A 14,499-nucleotide genomic window follows, 5' to 3' on the forward strand; every position below is an offset into this window, starting at 1 on the left:
AATTCTTCAAGCTCAAATTTACACACACATTCTTTTGTGAAATTTCTCAAATCATAGGTGTTTTTATGCAAAATATATTTTAATATGCTTTGGACCATACAAACATTATAAACATATTTTATTAAGTCCATAAAAACATCATACAAGTTTTTAAAACTTGATTTGAGCAAAATGTCAAAATTAACATGTATTTTAGTGTTTTCAAATAATTCTGAGTTTTCACAAATAGTAAGTGCAAATTGAAAAATTCCTTTTCCAACATGTTCATGTTTATGTTCATAAACTTTTCCAAAAGTTTTATATTTTTTAGAATTTATTTGCTATTTTTAAAATAGGTTTGAAATTCGTTTTCACTATTCATAACAGGCTAAAAACCTGTTATCAGTCGACAGATGGTCTCTATCAGTCGACTAATAAAAACGCCCGGCATTATTAAAACTATCTGTTTTTGTGACTGATAAACTATCAGATGACTGATGATGTCTTCAATCGACCGATGAGCTGTTAGTTGCCTGTAACGGTCAGCTCATCAGTCGACTGATGGTCCAACAACTAGTTTTTTCGAGCCTCCTGTTTTCTTGTCATGTTGTTGGGTTTTCTTGGTTTTTGGGCTTTGGCTATTCATCCTATAAATACCCCTTACTATTTCACTACTAAAAATTATCCAAGTGGGTTTTAACAAGATTTTTAAAGGGTTTAAAAGTTTGTTTTAAGTTTCTTCTCAAGTTTAGTATTTGTTTACAAAGAGGGAGCTTACATTGTCAATTGAGAAATTCATCCTTAATCAATTTCATCGTCTCCTTTGTGTTTATAGAGAAGTTTTTCTAACTCATTTATCTAGCATTTTGTTACTGATTTTCATATTCATATTATTGCTAGTTTATTATTTAAGTTAGATTTTATTGAACTCATTTTATCACACACATCCCTATTTGAGCTTTTAGTATTTCATACATTATATATTAGGTTGTGGGATTGTGATATTATGAGCTTACATTGTGTTCTCATCTATTATAGAGAACAAATCTTGTATTTGAGTCTTATTGTGAGTTACATATTGTATTATACTTGTACACCGAGAGGAGTGTGTGGTGAGAGACGGGGTCGAATCCAAGAGGAGTGGCATCGGTAGTAAAGCCTAGAGAGAGGTCATAATTCCGAGTACTTGAGGAGGAGGACACGGGCTAGGCCAACACTTAGAGGGTGTAGAGTGTGTTTACTTTGTGTGTGTTGTAAACATTTGTCGGTGAACGTTAAAAACCGATTGTGAATGTTTTTGGTGAACGTTGAAAACTCATTTGTGATAGTGGTTTCTCCTCGGGAATGGGGAGCGGAGACGTAGGTCGAGGGGACCGAACTCCTTGATCATTTCCTTGTGTTTGCATTTGTCTTGACGTATTTCTTTTGTGCTTTGTTATATTCTATATCATCATTGTTGCATATTTATTTTACCCTTGTTTATATTACATATTATTGCGTATAACTTGTTAAATATCATACTTGCTAGGATATTTGTTAATTAATTTTAATTGGCATAAAATCGGGATTTGATTAGCATTGACCCTATTCACCCCCCTCCCCTCCCTAGGGTCTAAAAAAATAGGGCTACATATTTGATGTAAATTGGGTACAAAAAACATACCCGATTCAAGGACGAAGGGGAGAAACCGGAAGGAAATCACGATACGGCGGATAGGATATGGAGTACGTACTTCAGCAACAAGCAACAAGATGCTTACAAGAGTGGATGAGATTACCTTAAGGCCTTATTTGATAAACTTGTTGGGTTGAAAAAGAAATCGGATATTTTTGACTTTGTTATGCTTCAAATCCTTTATCAACTCACAATGATATGAACTCCAACTGCTAGAATAAACGCACCACGGCATATATTGAAGTATATGACTCGGATAGAGTAGTTAATTGATCATTTACCATGAGCGACCATCATGTACAATTGTTGATGGTTTAAATCACAAAGTTAAAAGAGGAGGAGGGTAAGGATTGGGTTAATATGGGGGCCGCTCACTTTTTCGAATATCTGATTTGGAGTTGGGTTGTTCGTCCCTGCACGCGTAACAACTCGTAAGAGAACGGAGACTGGTTTCCCCGTTATTCCTCCAACGATCAAGTCAGCTAGGGGCTTGAGTGGGAATATGAGAAAAATGCAGCGAAATAGAAAAAGATGCTGAGAAATTGCTTACAAATTGTATTCAGAATAGTTTTCCTTTTTATAAAGTGGTTTTATTGTTGCCTTTTTTTACTTCAATATCGCGACATTGCGAATTGTAAATGGATTTTTTTAACTATATTATTTGTTATGAGTGGTTAATATAATGCAATTACAAACCAAATTGCTTATTTTTTTTAACATTTCCATACTAAAGTCGCGGCAACCACGGGTCAATTGTGCTTGTTAATTTGCTATAACTATTATGAGTTTTATATCATCTAAGTCTTCTTATATGGTAAGATTATTAATATTAGCTTCCCAATTAAAAGTGAGTTTACTTGCACAATTTAAGTTCCGCTTTCATGTAATAATATGGCTTAAAAATTAAATATTAGAAACAAAAATAGCTTGAGAACAATGACGGGGGCCCTGACTTTTTACTAGTATACCTACATACAATGCAGGTTCTTACCTTTTAATCCCTCAAGTCTTTCATATATGAAAGTAGTCCTCAAATCTTTCATATTTAAAGTCCCCAATCCTTCATATTTTGAATTTGTACCCCAAATATTTAAAGAGTTTTAAAATCCCCTTGTTACATTCAACACCCAAATTGTTAACAATGGGTGAGTGGTTAATGAGGAACATGTAATTACTAATTACCAAATCAACCAAAATCAATATGAAAATTAACCAAAATCAAGTTCAAATTCAGTTGATTTAAGCCTATTATCACATAATCTTCCCCAATTTGTGCTCTAGACTCCGAAGATTCAGTATCTACCAACATCTAATAACTTTAATATTCATCTGACTGTACACTTTTTTTGACTCAAGATCAATATGCAATTTGACTTTTTATTTTTATTTTTATTTTTTTGAGTTCACTAATGAAGATTGCATATGAGTTTTATATATCCCTAATTATCACGAGCTAAGAATGAGTAGTGTGAATGGTGTGATTTCACTCTAACATGAAAGGGTCGTCTATCGAAAATAATAATAGGAAAAACGACAAACTTTGCATGTCTCCAGTTTAAAAGTTGGCAATTATTGATTCAGTATTTTATTTGTACCATTTGAACTTACATGTTTTGTATCGTGTCCTCCCTCCTCCCTATCTGATTTTCTAACAGTGACCTCTATGTGATATACCTTTTCCCCCCAATAATAACCATTTCAAAAAACTTGTAACCGAATAAATGATGTTATCAACAATAACATTAAATTAATTATCACCAAATTCTATGTCCCATTTCTTCTTCTACAATACATTTCCATATAAATCAGTAGGTGACCATCAATACAAAGACTGCAACAATTAATCTTCATCGATAAAGACATCCTCTGTAGGTTGGCATCCAGTAATCAGGTCCCGTGTTATCACGGTAAACTTGTGGAGTGCAAGATACAGGCACAAGACACAACCCTCTACTCCTCAAATCAAGCTTTGGATCTCCCTTCTCCTTCCTCTCTAAGCCTCCCCATGAATTGTGATCTTTGTTTGCGTTAGACTTCATGTATGGATCACTGAGCAACTGCAATTGTATGTAGAGTTTTTTAGTTAACGGAAAATTTAATATTATCATCAATATAGAACTTCTTTTCCGCTACACCATAATTCCAGAGTTATGGTGAGAGTTGAGGCTCATGTTCGTACTTTAACGTACGTTTGTAACATATGTTTGTAGGCTAAACGTACGTGTTCTATTAGAAAGGTTGTAATTACTCTGATATCAATTTAAAGTCTTTTTTATTAATTTTATCGAAACTTCGAAGTTGCAAATGAGGGTTATGATTTTATACTGTTAACTATCAAATTAATGTTGCCAAGATTGATATATAAAAGGTCATATAGTTTACCTGGACTTGCTCTTGTAAGAATCTGATATAGTTGATGGCTTCTAGTAGTACTGATGCGGTGTCAGTCTGATAAAATAAAATAAAAACTTGAGCTAATTAGTAAAAATAAATTATACTAATTTTTTTATAAATACATTCTGTTTTTCAAAATGTTTATTTACCTTTCCAAAAGGCGAAACAATTTGTTGGAGTGCAGTGATTCGATCTCCCAACTTCACTTTTGGTGGCTGCAACTGTTTGAGAAATTAACATTGTTACACAATTTTGCAATAATAGTTTCCCCTGTTTTCTCATATTTATCAAGCATAATTAGTACCTTGACAGAAGAGGCATTTGAGTTCTCATGCTTAGACTTCTTGAATAGTGTTTCCGAACTGTCTTCGGACCTTTTCTTTTTCCCTTCACTTGTTGTTCCACTACTTTTCCCACTTCCCTTTGTCTACGAGTATCAAAATATATCAACTTATTTAGTTCAAATATGCATAAATTTTTAAAAAATTCTCAATAAAAGAAAGATAAATTAAGTTTAATTTTCTTACAGATGATGAAGTTTCGTATCCTTGCTTCTTGCTATCAAACGAAGAAGGTTTAGTCGATGCACGAAACTCCATTGGTGGCTTATTCAAGCTACCAAAAGATATCAAATCTGATAAATTCCTTGCATTTTCCGATGAAATCCCATTGTAGAACTTGTTGTTGATCCCAAGCATAGAGTTGTTTAGCGCAACTTGATACCCCATACCACCATTATTAAATGGAGATCCGATATGGTCTTGATGATATGGAGGCAAATATGATGAAAAATTAGGGTTTTCGTGTTTGATTTGTGAAATATTGGATGGTGAGAACTGAGCCATGGAAGGATTTAGAGGGACATTGCATGTAGAATTGGGTGGTGCAATGGACCAGTTACTGACCAAGTCAGATAAGGTGGTTAATCGCTCTGGCTCGATTAGGGCTCCATTATTGTAGGAATTTAGTTGTCTGTGATCCAAGGGATTGATCTGAGTATGATTTGTAAGCTGATCCCAACTGCTATCTAGTTTCTTCAAGTAATCACATGCAGGGTTGTTAAACATCTCGGTTGTGAGATTTTTGGAGGTTAACACTTTGAGGAAGTTATCGGTGTCGTTGTGGTTGTTGTTCAAGTCTCCTCCTCCATTTTCAGCACCACTGAGGGGGAAAAAAGTTACAGCTTTTATTAAGCATACTTCCGTACGTTTCAATCCAACTAAGTGTTGGTGAGCAATTGTATCACAATTGAAGTACACAGAATTGGTTTTCAAAATAGTAAGCATATAATAACAAAATTGTGAAGCTAGGTTTTGATAATGCATACTGGCTAGTTTATAAACGGAATGCATGATTTCATAAGTTCTTTCAAATTTTTGATGCATAAAGGTGCATATAGGTGTTATATATATTTAATGATCATAATGATAAATACATCAGGAAAAAGAAAGCGATTACTTCTTTTTTATGAAATAAAAAGTAATTAATATGATCACTTCTATTGTCTAAGAAGTAAAAGGATTAAGATCGAATTAGCAAATTAAACAAGCCATTAATTATCACAGGTAGCACTAAAGTATCAACAAAACCTAGTAGTTTCTGCACTAATTACCCTAGAGCAAGAATCTCAATCTTTTTTGACCCTTATATATATATATTATCTTCGAAGAAGTAATAACATGCATCATTTCTATGATTAAGAACTAAAAGGGTAAAGAAGCAATTTAAATTAGTCATCAATTATCGCAAGTGGTGCAAAAGTGCCAACAAAACCTAGTAGATTCTCCACTTATTATCATAAACCTAACTAGAACAAGAATCTCACTCTTTTCGTATGAACCCCTTTTACTCCCCCTCCACTAACACACAACTACTAAGAGCTATCTAATGATGCACATATAGTATACTTACAAAAGAACTTGGCTCCACAAGTGATTCTCCCCTGGCTCTGTCGACAACTCTGCGGACGACGAGTCCATACTGAGCCCCGAATGGTTGGATGCATTGGTGAACGAAGTGGTAGAGATATTCGACATATCTTGATCCTCACAAGAAGAGCTCGGGTGAGGCTGCCATCGATGATTCATCGCGTTCCAAGACGATATAGGGTTTGTATGAATCTCCCACCAATTCGGCGTAGGTGAAGAGCTTGCAACTGAGGCTTCTGATCCTTCCTGAGCCATAAAATGAAATGAACTAAGAATGATTGAACTTTGGATTATGTTAGGGGTGGCTAGGGTTTTAAAAGAAGAGGGCACGGTACATAATAGAACATGTTTGCATGACGTAATTAGGAGTGTGTATGTGTGTGCATATGGACGAGCATTTTTGCAATTTTTTAAATTGTGCGGAAGGGGACAGCGAAGCATGCAGAGAGCTAGCTAGCCCTCGTGTTGTTTCCACTGAGGTTGTGGGCAATTATTTTAAGGTGGTGGGTCTCTCTCCTTCTCATTCTTCTCTTTTTAATCCAACGTAATTGCTATTTTATAGCCATTGCTATAGTTATTGGATAGAATCAATTGATTAATTAAAATATTTGATTAGTAAAGGCTCATGCTTTGTTAGATGCTTTATAATACCATTATTTTATGTAACCAATTATCTTTCTTTCTATCCATCTCAGTCTCCTTTCTTGTTAGCACTAACCAAAAGAAAGCTCTTTTTCTTTGTTAAAGCCCTTATAATTGCATCTAGTTTTGTTTTGCAAGCATTATTTCCGTTGAGAGAGAGACTATGTAAATGCTCTACGTAACCTTGGCTAAATATTGCACAACAATTGAGACTACTCACTCATTTATATAATATATAATATATAATTTAGTCATTCACTAGTATATGTTGCATGTTGACATGTTCTGACCATAGTTATTTTATATAGGGATGCTATACATTTCAACATTATCATTTATTAGTGCTAGTTTTTATCTTCATAATCCTTTGTACTAGAAGAAGCTACAATACCCAAGTGGGTTAGGTCAATATTGGGCCGGCTGTGGTCCCCTGACCGGCTTTGTCTCAAATACCCCAAGAACGGTGCTTGGTTTTAACTTTTTGACAGTGATATGTATGTCACATTCTTCACTGAAACCAAGGATGATCCTCAAATGCGAGCACGATATTTGTCTTCTTGCTATTTATGGTAAACCCTAACCCTAATTTTTCCTAAATCATTGGCAAAAATCTATTGCTATCTCATGTTTTTCCCCTAAGAAAAGATAGAATATTCCCTAAAAACAAACATATATGAATATTCCATTGTTCAGAAAAAGTCTCAGACTCTTCGGTAGTGGATGGTGGCATCTTTTCAGAGAACACAGGATATATGATCACAGATGGAGCTTTTATGAGAATATAACTATTAGTAATCTAGGGCATTCCCAAAGGAGGGAAAAAGTGAAAGCAAAAACTTAAAAGGTAAAGTTGAGACAAAGCTTATATTGGCGTTGTTGGTGGAGTATAGATTTCAAGGATGCAATTGATGGTCTCTCAAGTTGATTCTAAGACTATAACATGATGATAATGAATCTGGGAATGCAGATATATGTCCCTAATCGTGTACAGAAAAAGACATATCCAATATTTGCAGAAAACTTTTGTTTTATGTAAGTTACTTTGCAAATTGCAATGATCGATGGAGAATTTGTGGTCATATTTGTGTTTAAGGTTTGAAGTTAGTTAGAGATTAAACTTATAATCATATTAGGGTTATGGAAGACTCAATGAAAACAATATGATTCTTCTCATAAATCAACCTAGGAAATGGATTAATCACAAAGCATCCAAAGAAGTAGCTTTCACAAATCGGTAAGCCGTATTCGATTGCGACAAGAAAAAACTATGACGCAGTAGTCAAACTTTAGCTCGAATTGCTGTTACCCACTAAAATTGTCGTCACAATAGAAACTATTTTTGTTATCAAAACTCATGGGAACCCAAGCTCTAGTCTATCCCAATCCTTGCTATTTTCATATAAACACAACCAACACACGTGAGATACATACTCTGATGGGATTTTGCTATCATATGATCTAGTGAAAAACAAAGAAGCATATAGGGAGCAAACCCTAGTGCATGAAAGTGAGCCATCTCCTCTACCTTCGGGTCCATGTTAGCAAACATCGCATAACAAAGATGACACAAGTGTCCCATGAGCTTAATCAATGTCCTTCGCTAAAGGGACACGCGTGCAACTTTATTCCAAATTGATTGCAAACATATTTATCTTTACCAATTGATTGATATTCAGTATGTTCAAGATGTTCTAGGTCTTGTAAGTCAATAAAACTCTAGGCCGTGTCAATGGCCAATGGTACCTTTATTGTACTCAAAGACTTGGATATATACTGAAATTTCTCTATACTTCAATTAATATTTGAGATCTACGCTTATAATATGATCCTATTTCTATATGAAGGCTTCCAAGTACGTGGGGGTGATAAAGTGGCGACTCTCCACCCTCACACTTCAGGTTAAGTGACATCTACTTCCACTAGAAATTCCCTTTTTTTATACAAACAATTGCAAATTAAAGATTGCCTTTGGCCACCGCCACACGTAGGGTTTCCTTTGCAATCTGATCATACATTATTTGTTCTTCTTGCACTTGAGAAAAGAAAAGGCAAACCCTAATGATCACAATAACTTAATATAACCCTAGACGATGAGAATGAGGATGGCTACCTTTAAATAGGTCATAAGAAGCTTTATGCATCATAAACAAAATGAATGTTGTGACATGGACAGCAATCTCCTCTCATTCTTTAATCCACCTCAACAAACTTTAGCTCTTATAATGTTCCTTCTGGCGAAATTTAACACACAAACTCCTCCTTTAAGATAATTCAAATAAACTCTTATATCGCCATGTCACTATAATGCAAATCCTACGTGGCCATAGAAAATGCATTGAGCGTGCATAAACTCTGCATCAAACCGCCCCTTGTTGTCCGAATATAATTTGGTCATACAGCCGTCAGGAGGCAGGATTCAGTTTAAGCCAAGCATACACAAGAAAAGTGGCAATTGAACTCCCTAAACAGTTAAGCTCTAGCCCAAGCTTATAGCTTACATAAGACTGTGAAGAGAAAGAGAGAAAGAAAGACAAGAGAAGACCTCTTACCCCTTCCTTTAAACTCTAAAAAGCATCAAAAGGTAATTAAGCACCAAAAGACTAGTTAAATTAAGGCCATGCATTATCTCAGTTGGTGCCCACCTTTTGTCGTTTAGTTTAGAGGGAAGGCCAACGCAAAGAAGCAAAGGGAGGTGGACTAGCTTGTCAATTGAAAGTTAAGGGAGAGGATGAGACAAAGGAGGATTTGGAGCAATAAGCACGCTGGTACTTTAAAAAAAAAGAAGGGAAAAGCAAAGCACAAGAGGCTTTGTTTACTTAATCACCGGCAACCTTTAAAAAGCTTTGTTTAATCCATGTTGACCCTCGTTTATGTCAATCACTAGAACAGGTTCTATATAGAGTACTATTAGAAAAAGTGTTACAGGTACTTGGAAATGACATCCTATAGGGGGCGACCTATAGAAAATAATTTAGGTAAGCATCCCACTATCAATTCTTAATCAGTGCAATCAAGACAAACAGTGCTATCAATGTAATCAGAATAGTGTGTATCAGTATAATCACTAATATTATACCAATGTAATCAGAATAATCAGTCAGCTAATAATCAACAGTTTTTAAATCTTTAGTCAGGATACGTGCACCGTATGATTTTTTTTATAGAGAGTCCTGTATAGGATTTTCTTCCTACACTCGCACCTCTTTCTTATTCTTCATGAAGGAATGATGGGCTAAGAGTCCGCATCCCACTTACGTTTGTGGGCGTGGACCATAGGTTGATGGATGACAAGAATAATTTTCAAATGAGGGCACGTCTCCAACAGCGAGTGGATGAAGGGAAGAAATTGGTCATCATGTGGGCTGACGAGGGGGGGTTAGATTTTGAGTAATATTTAGCTAGAGCCAAGGTCAACGAGGTAATGCTTTTAGAGCATGGGTAGAGATTGAAGAACGAAGAGTCAAAATGGTTAGTACAAGTCATAATTTAGCGAAGTTCGATGGGGGTTGGTGTTTGCACATGGAGTGGGACACTAAAAACTCTTTCCTTTTTGAGTTGGATGTTGAAGAAATACGACTAGCTGATTGATTCCATGTGAATTAAAGGAGAAAGTGATATTGAATTAGTTTAGTACGATTATGTAAAGTATTGTTGTTTGCTCTGGCATCACGTTTCGAAGAATTTGGTTCTTAGGTATTGTCAGCGTTTGGTATTCTCATTTGGAGGCGGCTGGGATGAAGAAAAACAAATATAGATTCCCGCTTGTAACACACAGAAATTGACCGTTATTTCCATTTAGTAAAGATCCTAGAAACACTCACTCTTTAGATAGGTAACCCTCAAATTTTAGATATTTTAATTTGCCCCAAAATCATTATAATAGTTGTTGAAATCCAAAAGTCATTTTGTGGAAACCTAAAAGACAAAATGAATGTGGACATTACTTTATTAATGTGGAATATTTATTGGTGACTTTTCATTAGTCCAATGTCTTTTTATTTTCCACAATGTATCTATAAATTGGTGGATGTATGGAAAAAAGTATATTGACTATGTTTATTTGATGTTGAAATCTGTAGTATGATGTATTTTGAAAACTTTAGTATCTTTAATCAATATGATAGTATACCAAATTCACTTAAATTTCATATTACAACAAGGTGAAATGGAAGACTGTTATATGGATAATATACTACAATGATTGTAAAAATGTATGGAACAGAGATACACAATATTAATTTTTTGGTAATTCAGTTATTTAATTGTTTACAAATATAGTATAACTTGAGAGACATAATGTCTAAACCTTCAAGAGTGGAGCAATGATTTCCATTGCTATAAAAGCTCCCAGTGTCATGATCTCCATTTTTTTAAATTATGCTTTTATGAAATTAATTCATTTTGGCCTTTTATCCTTGTTTTCCTGGACAGTGCAGTACATGATACTTATATTCTGAATCACATTCCACACTTGGTGGTCATGATATTGCATGTTAATCACTGGAGATTGGTTGTTGTTTATTGGTTTACTTGATGTACATTCTTAAATTAATTTTTTCTTTTCACTTCAACAAAGTCGTTTGCTTCATAACTAAATCTGCCATTAAGCCTCCTATCTCCACAAGGAGGATACCATGTAATATATCCAGTCACTGGGGACTATTCACTCCATGTAGAAAGGTAGAACCACATTCACGCACATATGTAACACATTAATTTTCTTAACAAACAAAACTATGATATGAGTAATGCGCAGTCAAGTAATTGAAATAAACTACTATACATAGTACATTAATGTTGAGCACTATCTAAATTCTGTCTACATGACTTTAACAACGTTGATGTATTGTCAACGTGCACTACTATTAACGACATAAGATATGTATTAAGTATGATGTAGCTTTATTTAAACGAGTACGTTACACAATCTTATGCACAATCACAGCAAGCTTTTTGAACTCTATAGTAAATTCTGTAAAGTGAATGAATATTCGGTTTTAGCAAAAATGAAGCGGCATGCATTGTAACTAATGATTTGTTTATTCACTTCTGTTTATATGCACACTTTGTATAGTGCAATATTTTATAAATTTGGTGGATTGATATATCTTATTTTGATAATTATAGCATTTCTGAACAATGTCTGACATCATCAAAAGGGAATTTGCTGAGCTTGCCGTTGATGGCAGGAATTACTTGACTTGGGCTTTAGATGTTGAAAATCTACCTGAATTCTTGTGATTTAAGCAACACTATTGCTCCAGCTTCTCAGAGCACCTCTGCCCAGAATCTACCTGAATTCTTGTGATTTAAGCAACACTATTGCTCCAGCTTCTCAGAGCACCTCTGCCCAGAAGGCAAAGGCATTGATTTTCAAAGACCTGAAAAATGAGTACCTTACTGAAAAAGATCCTGCTGTTCTATGGCAATCCCTGAAGGATCGCTTTGACCAACAGACGGCTATTATGCTTCCGTAAGCACAGTATGATTGGTTAAACTTGCGATTTCAGGATTTTAAATCTGTAACTGAATACAATTCAACCCTCCACCGCATTGTCTCACAGCTGAAGTTCTGTAAGCAGAACATTACAGAGGTTGAATTGATTGAAAAGACCCTCTCTACATTTCATGCAAGTAATCTTGTACTCCAGCAGCAGTACAGGACCAAAAACTATTCAAAACACTCTGAATTGATCTCTGCGTTACTAGTTGCAGAGAAACACAACCAACTTCTGATGCGCAACCATAATTCTAGACCAGTTGGTTCGCAAGTTGTGCCTGAAGCACATGCCACAAATCAGAGTAATACTCATAGGCGTGGACGTGGTAGAGGTCGTGGACATGGTCGCGGGTCTTATCATGGTGGTAGGGGTCATGGTCGTCGCAATGCTAATAGTCTTCAAGACCGTAACAAGGGTCAGAACAAGGATAAACCTCATTCACACAAGCCTAGCTCTCATCAACAGGTTACAAATAACAAACAAGCTTGTTATCGGTGTAGATGTGAGGACCACTGGTCTCGCACATGTCGTACACCGAAACATTTGGTTGAGGCATATCAGAGAATGCTGAAGGACTCAAAGGGGAAGTCAAAACATGGTGAAACACATCATGCCAGTTTGCTTGAAGCAAACATGACCCTGAAAGATGACAATTATGATGATAATCTGTTGAAGATGGGAGATATGAATATGGACGATGATGACTTATTGAAGATGGAGCTTGATGATTTTGGTGACCAGGAGTGATCATGTTATGCATGTTTTATTAGTCTATTTTAGTTTTTCAAGACTTGTTCTAGTTGTTTGTATTCTCACTAGGCTTATTTTACATGTTTTTCCTAAGAAAAAATTTTAATTTCGAATGGGTTTATTTAAATTATTATGTCTTTACCTTGTTTTTGTGCTTATATGAATTTTTCAATTTTTAGAATAGTGCACAACTTTCCTCGCGTACAACCCATGGAGAAGGACACAGTTTTGTGCTTGGTAGATAGTGCTACCACACATACTATCCTAAAAGATAGAAATTTTTTTCAAACTCTGACTGAAAAACAAGGAAGTGTAACCACTATTGCTAACGACAATGTGTTGATAATAGGCTCCGGCAGAGCTTCACTAATACTTCCTATGGGTACGAAATTAATCATCAATGATGCATTATTATATCCAGAATCCAAACGTACCCTTCTTAGTTTTAAAGATATTCGGTCTAATGGTTTTCATATTGAAACCGAAAATGAGAATGGTGCTGAACATCTTCTCATGACTCAGTCAATTGGATGTCGGAAGCAAGTTGTAGAGAAGCTTCCATCTTTCTCCTCAGGATTGTACTACACATATATCCGACCTAATACTAACCATGTTGCGATGAGTTTAAAATTTATAGATCCAAATTCATTTAAATTATGACATGAGCGATTGGGTCATCCTGGGCAAATAAGATGCGTCGGATAATATTAAATTCAATTGGGCATAATATGCCAAGCAGCAATGTCCCCTCTTCTTTAGACTATATTTGTGAGTCTTGTGCTAAAGGAAAACTTATAGTTCGCCCTTCTCGTACTAAAGTGAATATTGAATCTCCCATTTTTCTTCAAAGGGTTCAAGGAGATATCTGTGGACCCATTCATCCTGCATCAGGACCATTCAGATACTTTATGGTCTTGATCGATGCCTCTACTCGATGGACCCATGTCAGCTTGTTATCCACTCGTAATAATGCCTTTGCTAAATTAATAGCAAAGATCATTGAATTACGAGCTCAATTTCCTGATTTTCCAATTAAATCTATTCGTATGGATAATGCTGCCGAGTTCACATCCAAATCATTTGATGATTTTTGTCTGGCATTAGGCATTAAAGTAGAGCATCCGGTTCCTTATGTCCACACTCAAAATGGTTTAGCAGAATCGTTAATTAAGAGGATCAAATTAATTGCTAGGCCATTATTACAAAATTCAAAACTACCTATTTCTTGTTGGGGACATGCCGTTTTACATGCTGCTGCGTTAATCCAAATCTGACCCTCTGCATATCATGATTATTCCCCCTTACAACTAGTGCGTGGTAAAGAACCAAACATTTCCCATCTGCGTATTTTCGGATGTGCAGTTTATGTTCCAATATCGCCACCCAAGCGTACCTCTATGGGCCCTCAACGAAAACTAGGTATATACATTGGTTATGAAACTCCGTCAATTATAAAATACCTAGAACCCATGATAGGGGATCAATTTACTGCTCGGTACGCTGATTGCATATTCGATGAAGATCATTTCCCGACATTAGGGGGAGATAAACACCAAAAATTAAATGAATGTCGGGAAATATCGTGGTATGAAAAAGATCTTCAATATTTAGATCCACTAACTAGTCAGAC

At 35.5% G+C, this 14,499-nt stretch overlaps 1 protein-coding gene across 2 annotated transcripts in view; it reads right to left on the minus strand.

Annotated features, from left to right (window-relative positions):
- The window catches only part of LOC109836677 (transcription factor bHLH111-like), a 14,788-nt gene continuing 3,660 nt past the window's right edge, over positions 3,372 to 14,499 (minus strand). Inside the window, exons 1-7 of one of the 2 annotated variants that reach the window (XM_020404650.1) lie at positions 6,312 to 6,420; positions 5,960 to 6,222; positions 4,576 to 5,209; positions 4,353 to 4,475; positions 4,198 to 4,269; positions 4,037 to 4,102; positions 3,372 to 3,711 (exon numbers count right to left, since the gene is read on the minus strand). In XM_020404650.1, the coding sequence (XP_020260239.1) occupies positions 3,502 to 3,711; positions 4,037 to 4,102; positions 4,198 to 4,269; positions 4,353 to 4,475; positions 4,576 to 5,209; positions 5,960 to 6,222; positions 6,312 to 6,323 (1,380 nt within the window). In that variant the 5' untranslated portion in view covers positions 6,324 to 6,420 and the 3' untranslated portion in view covers positions 3,372 to 3,501. Of the gene's footprint in view, positions 3,712 to 4,036; positions 4,103 to 4,197; positions 4,270 to 4,352; positions 4,476 to 4,575; positions 5,210 to 5,959; positions 6,223 to 6,311; positions 6,421 to 14,499 lie in introns of those variants that run through there. The other variant, XM_020404651.1, reaches the window with a different exon arrangement.

This window comes from Asparagus officinalis, chromosome 4 (genome assembly GCF_001876935.1).
Source record: "Asparagus officinalis chromosome 4, Aspof.V1, whole genome shotgun sequence".
NCBI classification, from domain to species: Eukaryota; Viridiplantae; Streptophyta; class Magnoliopsida; order Asparagales; family Asparagaceae; genus Asparagus; species Asparagus officinalis.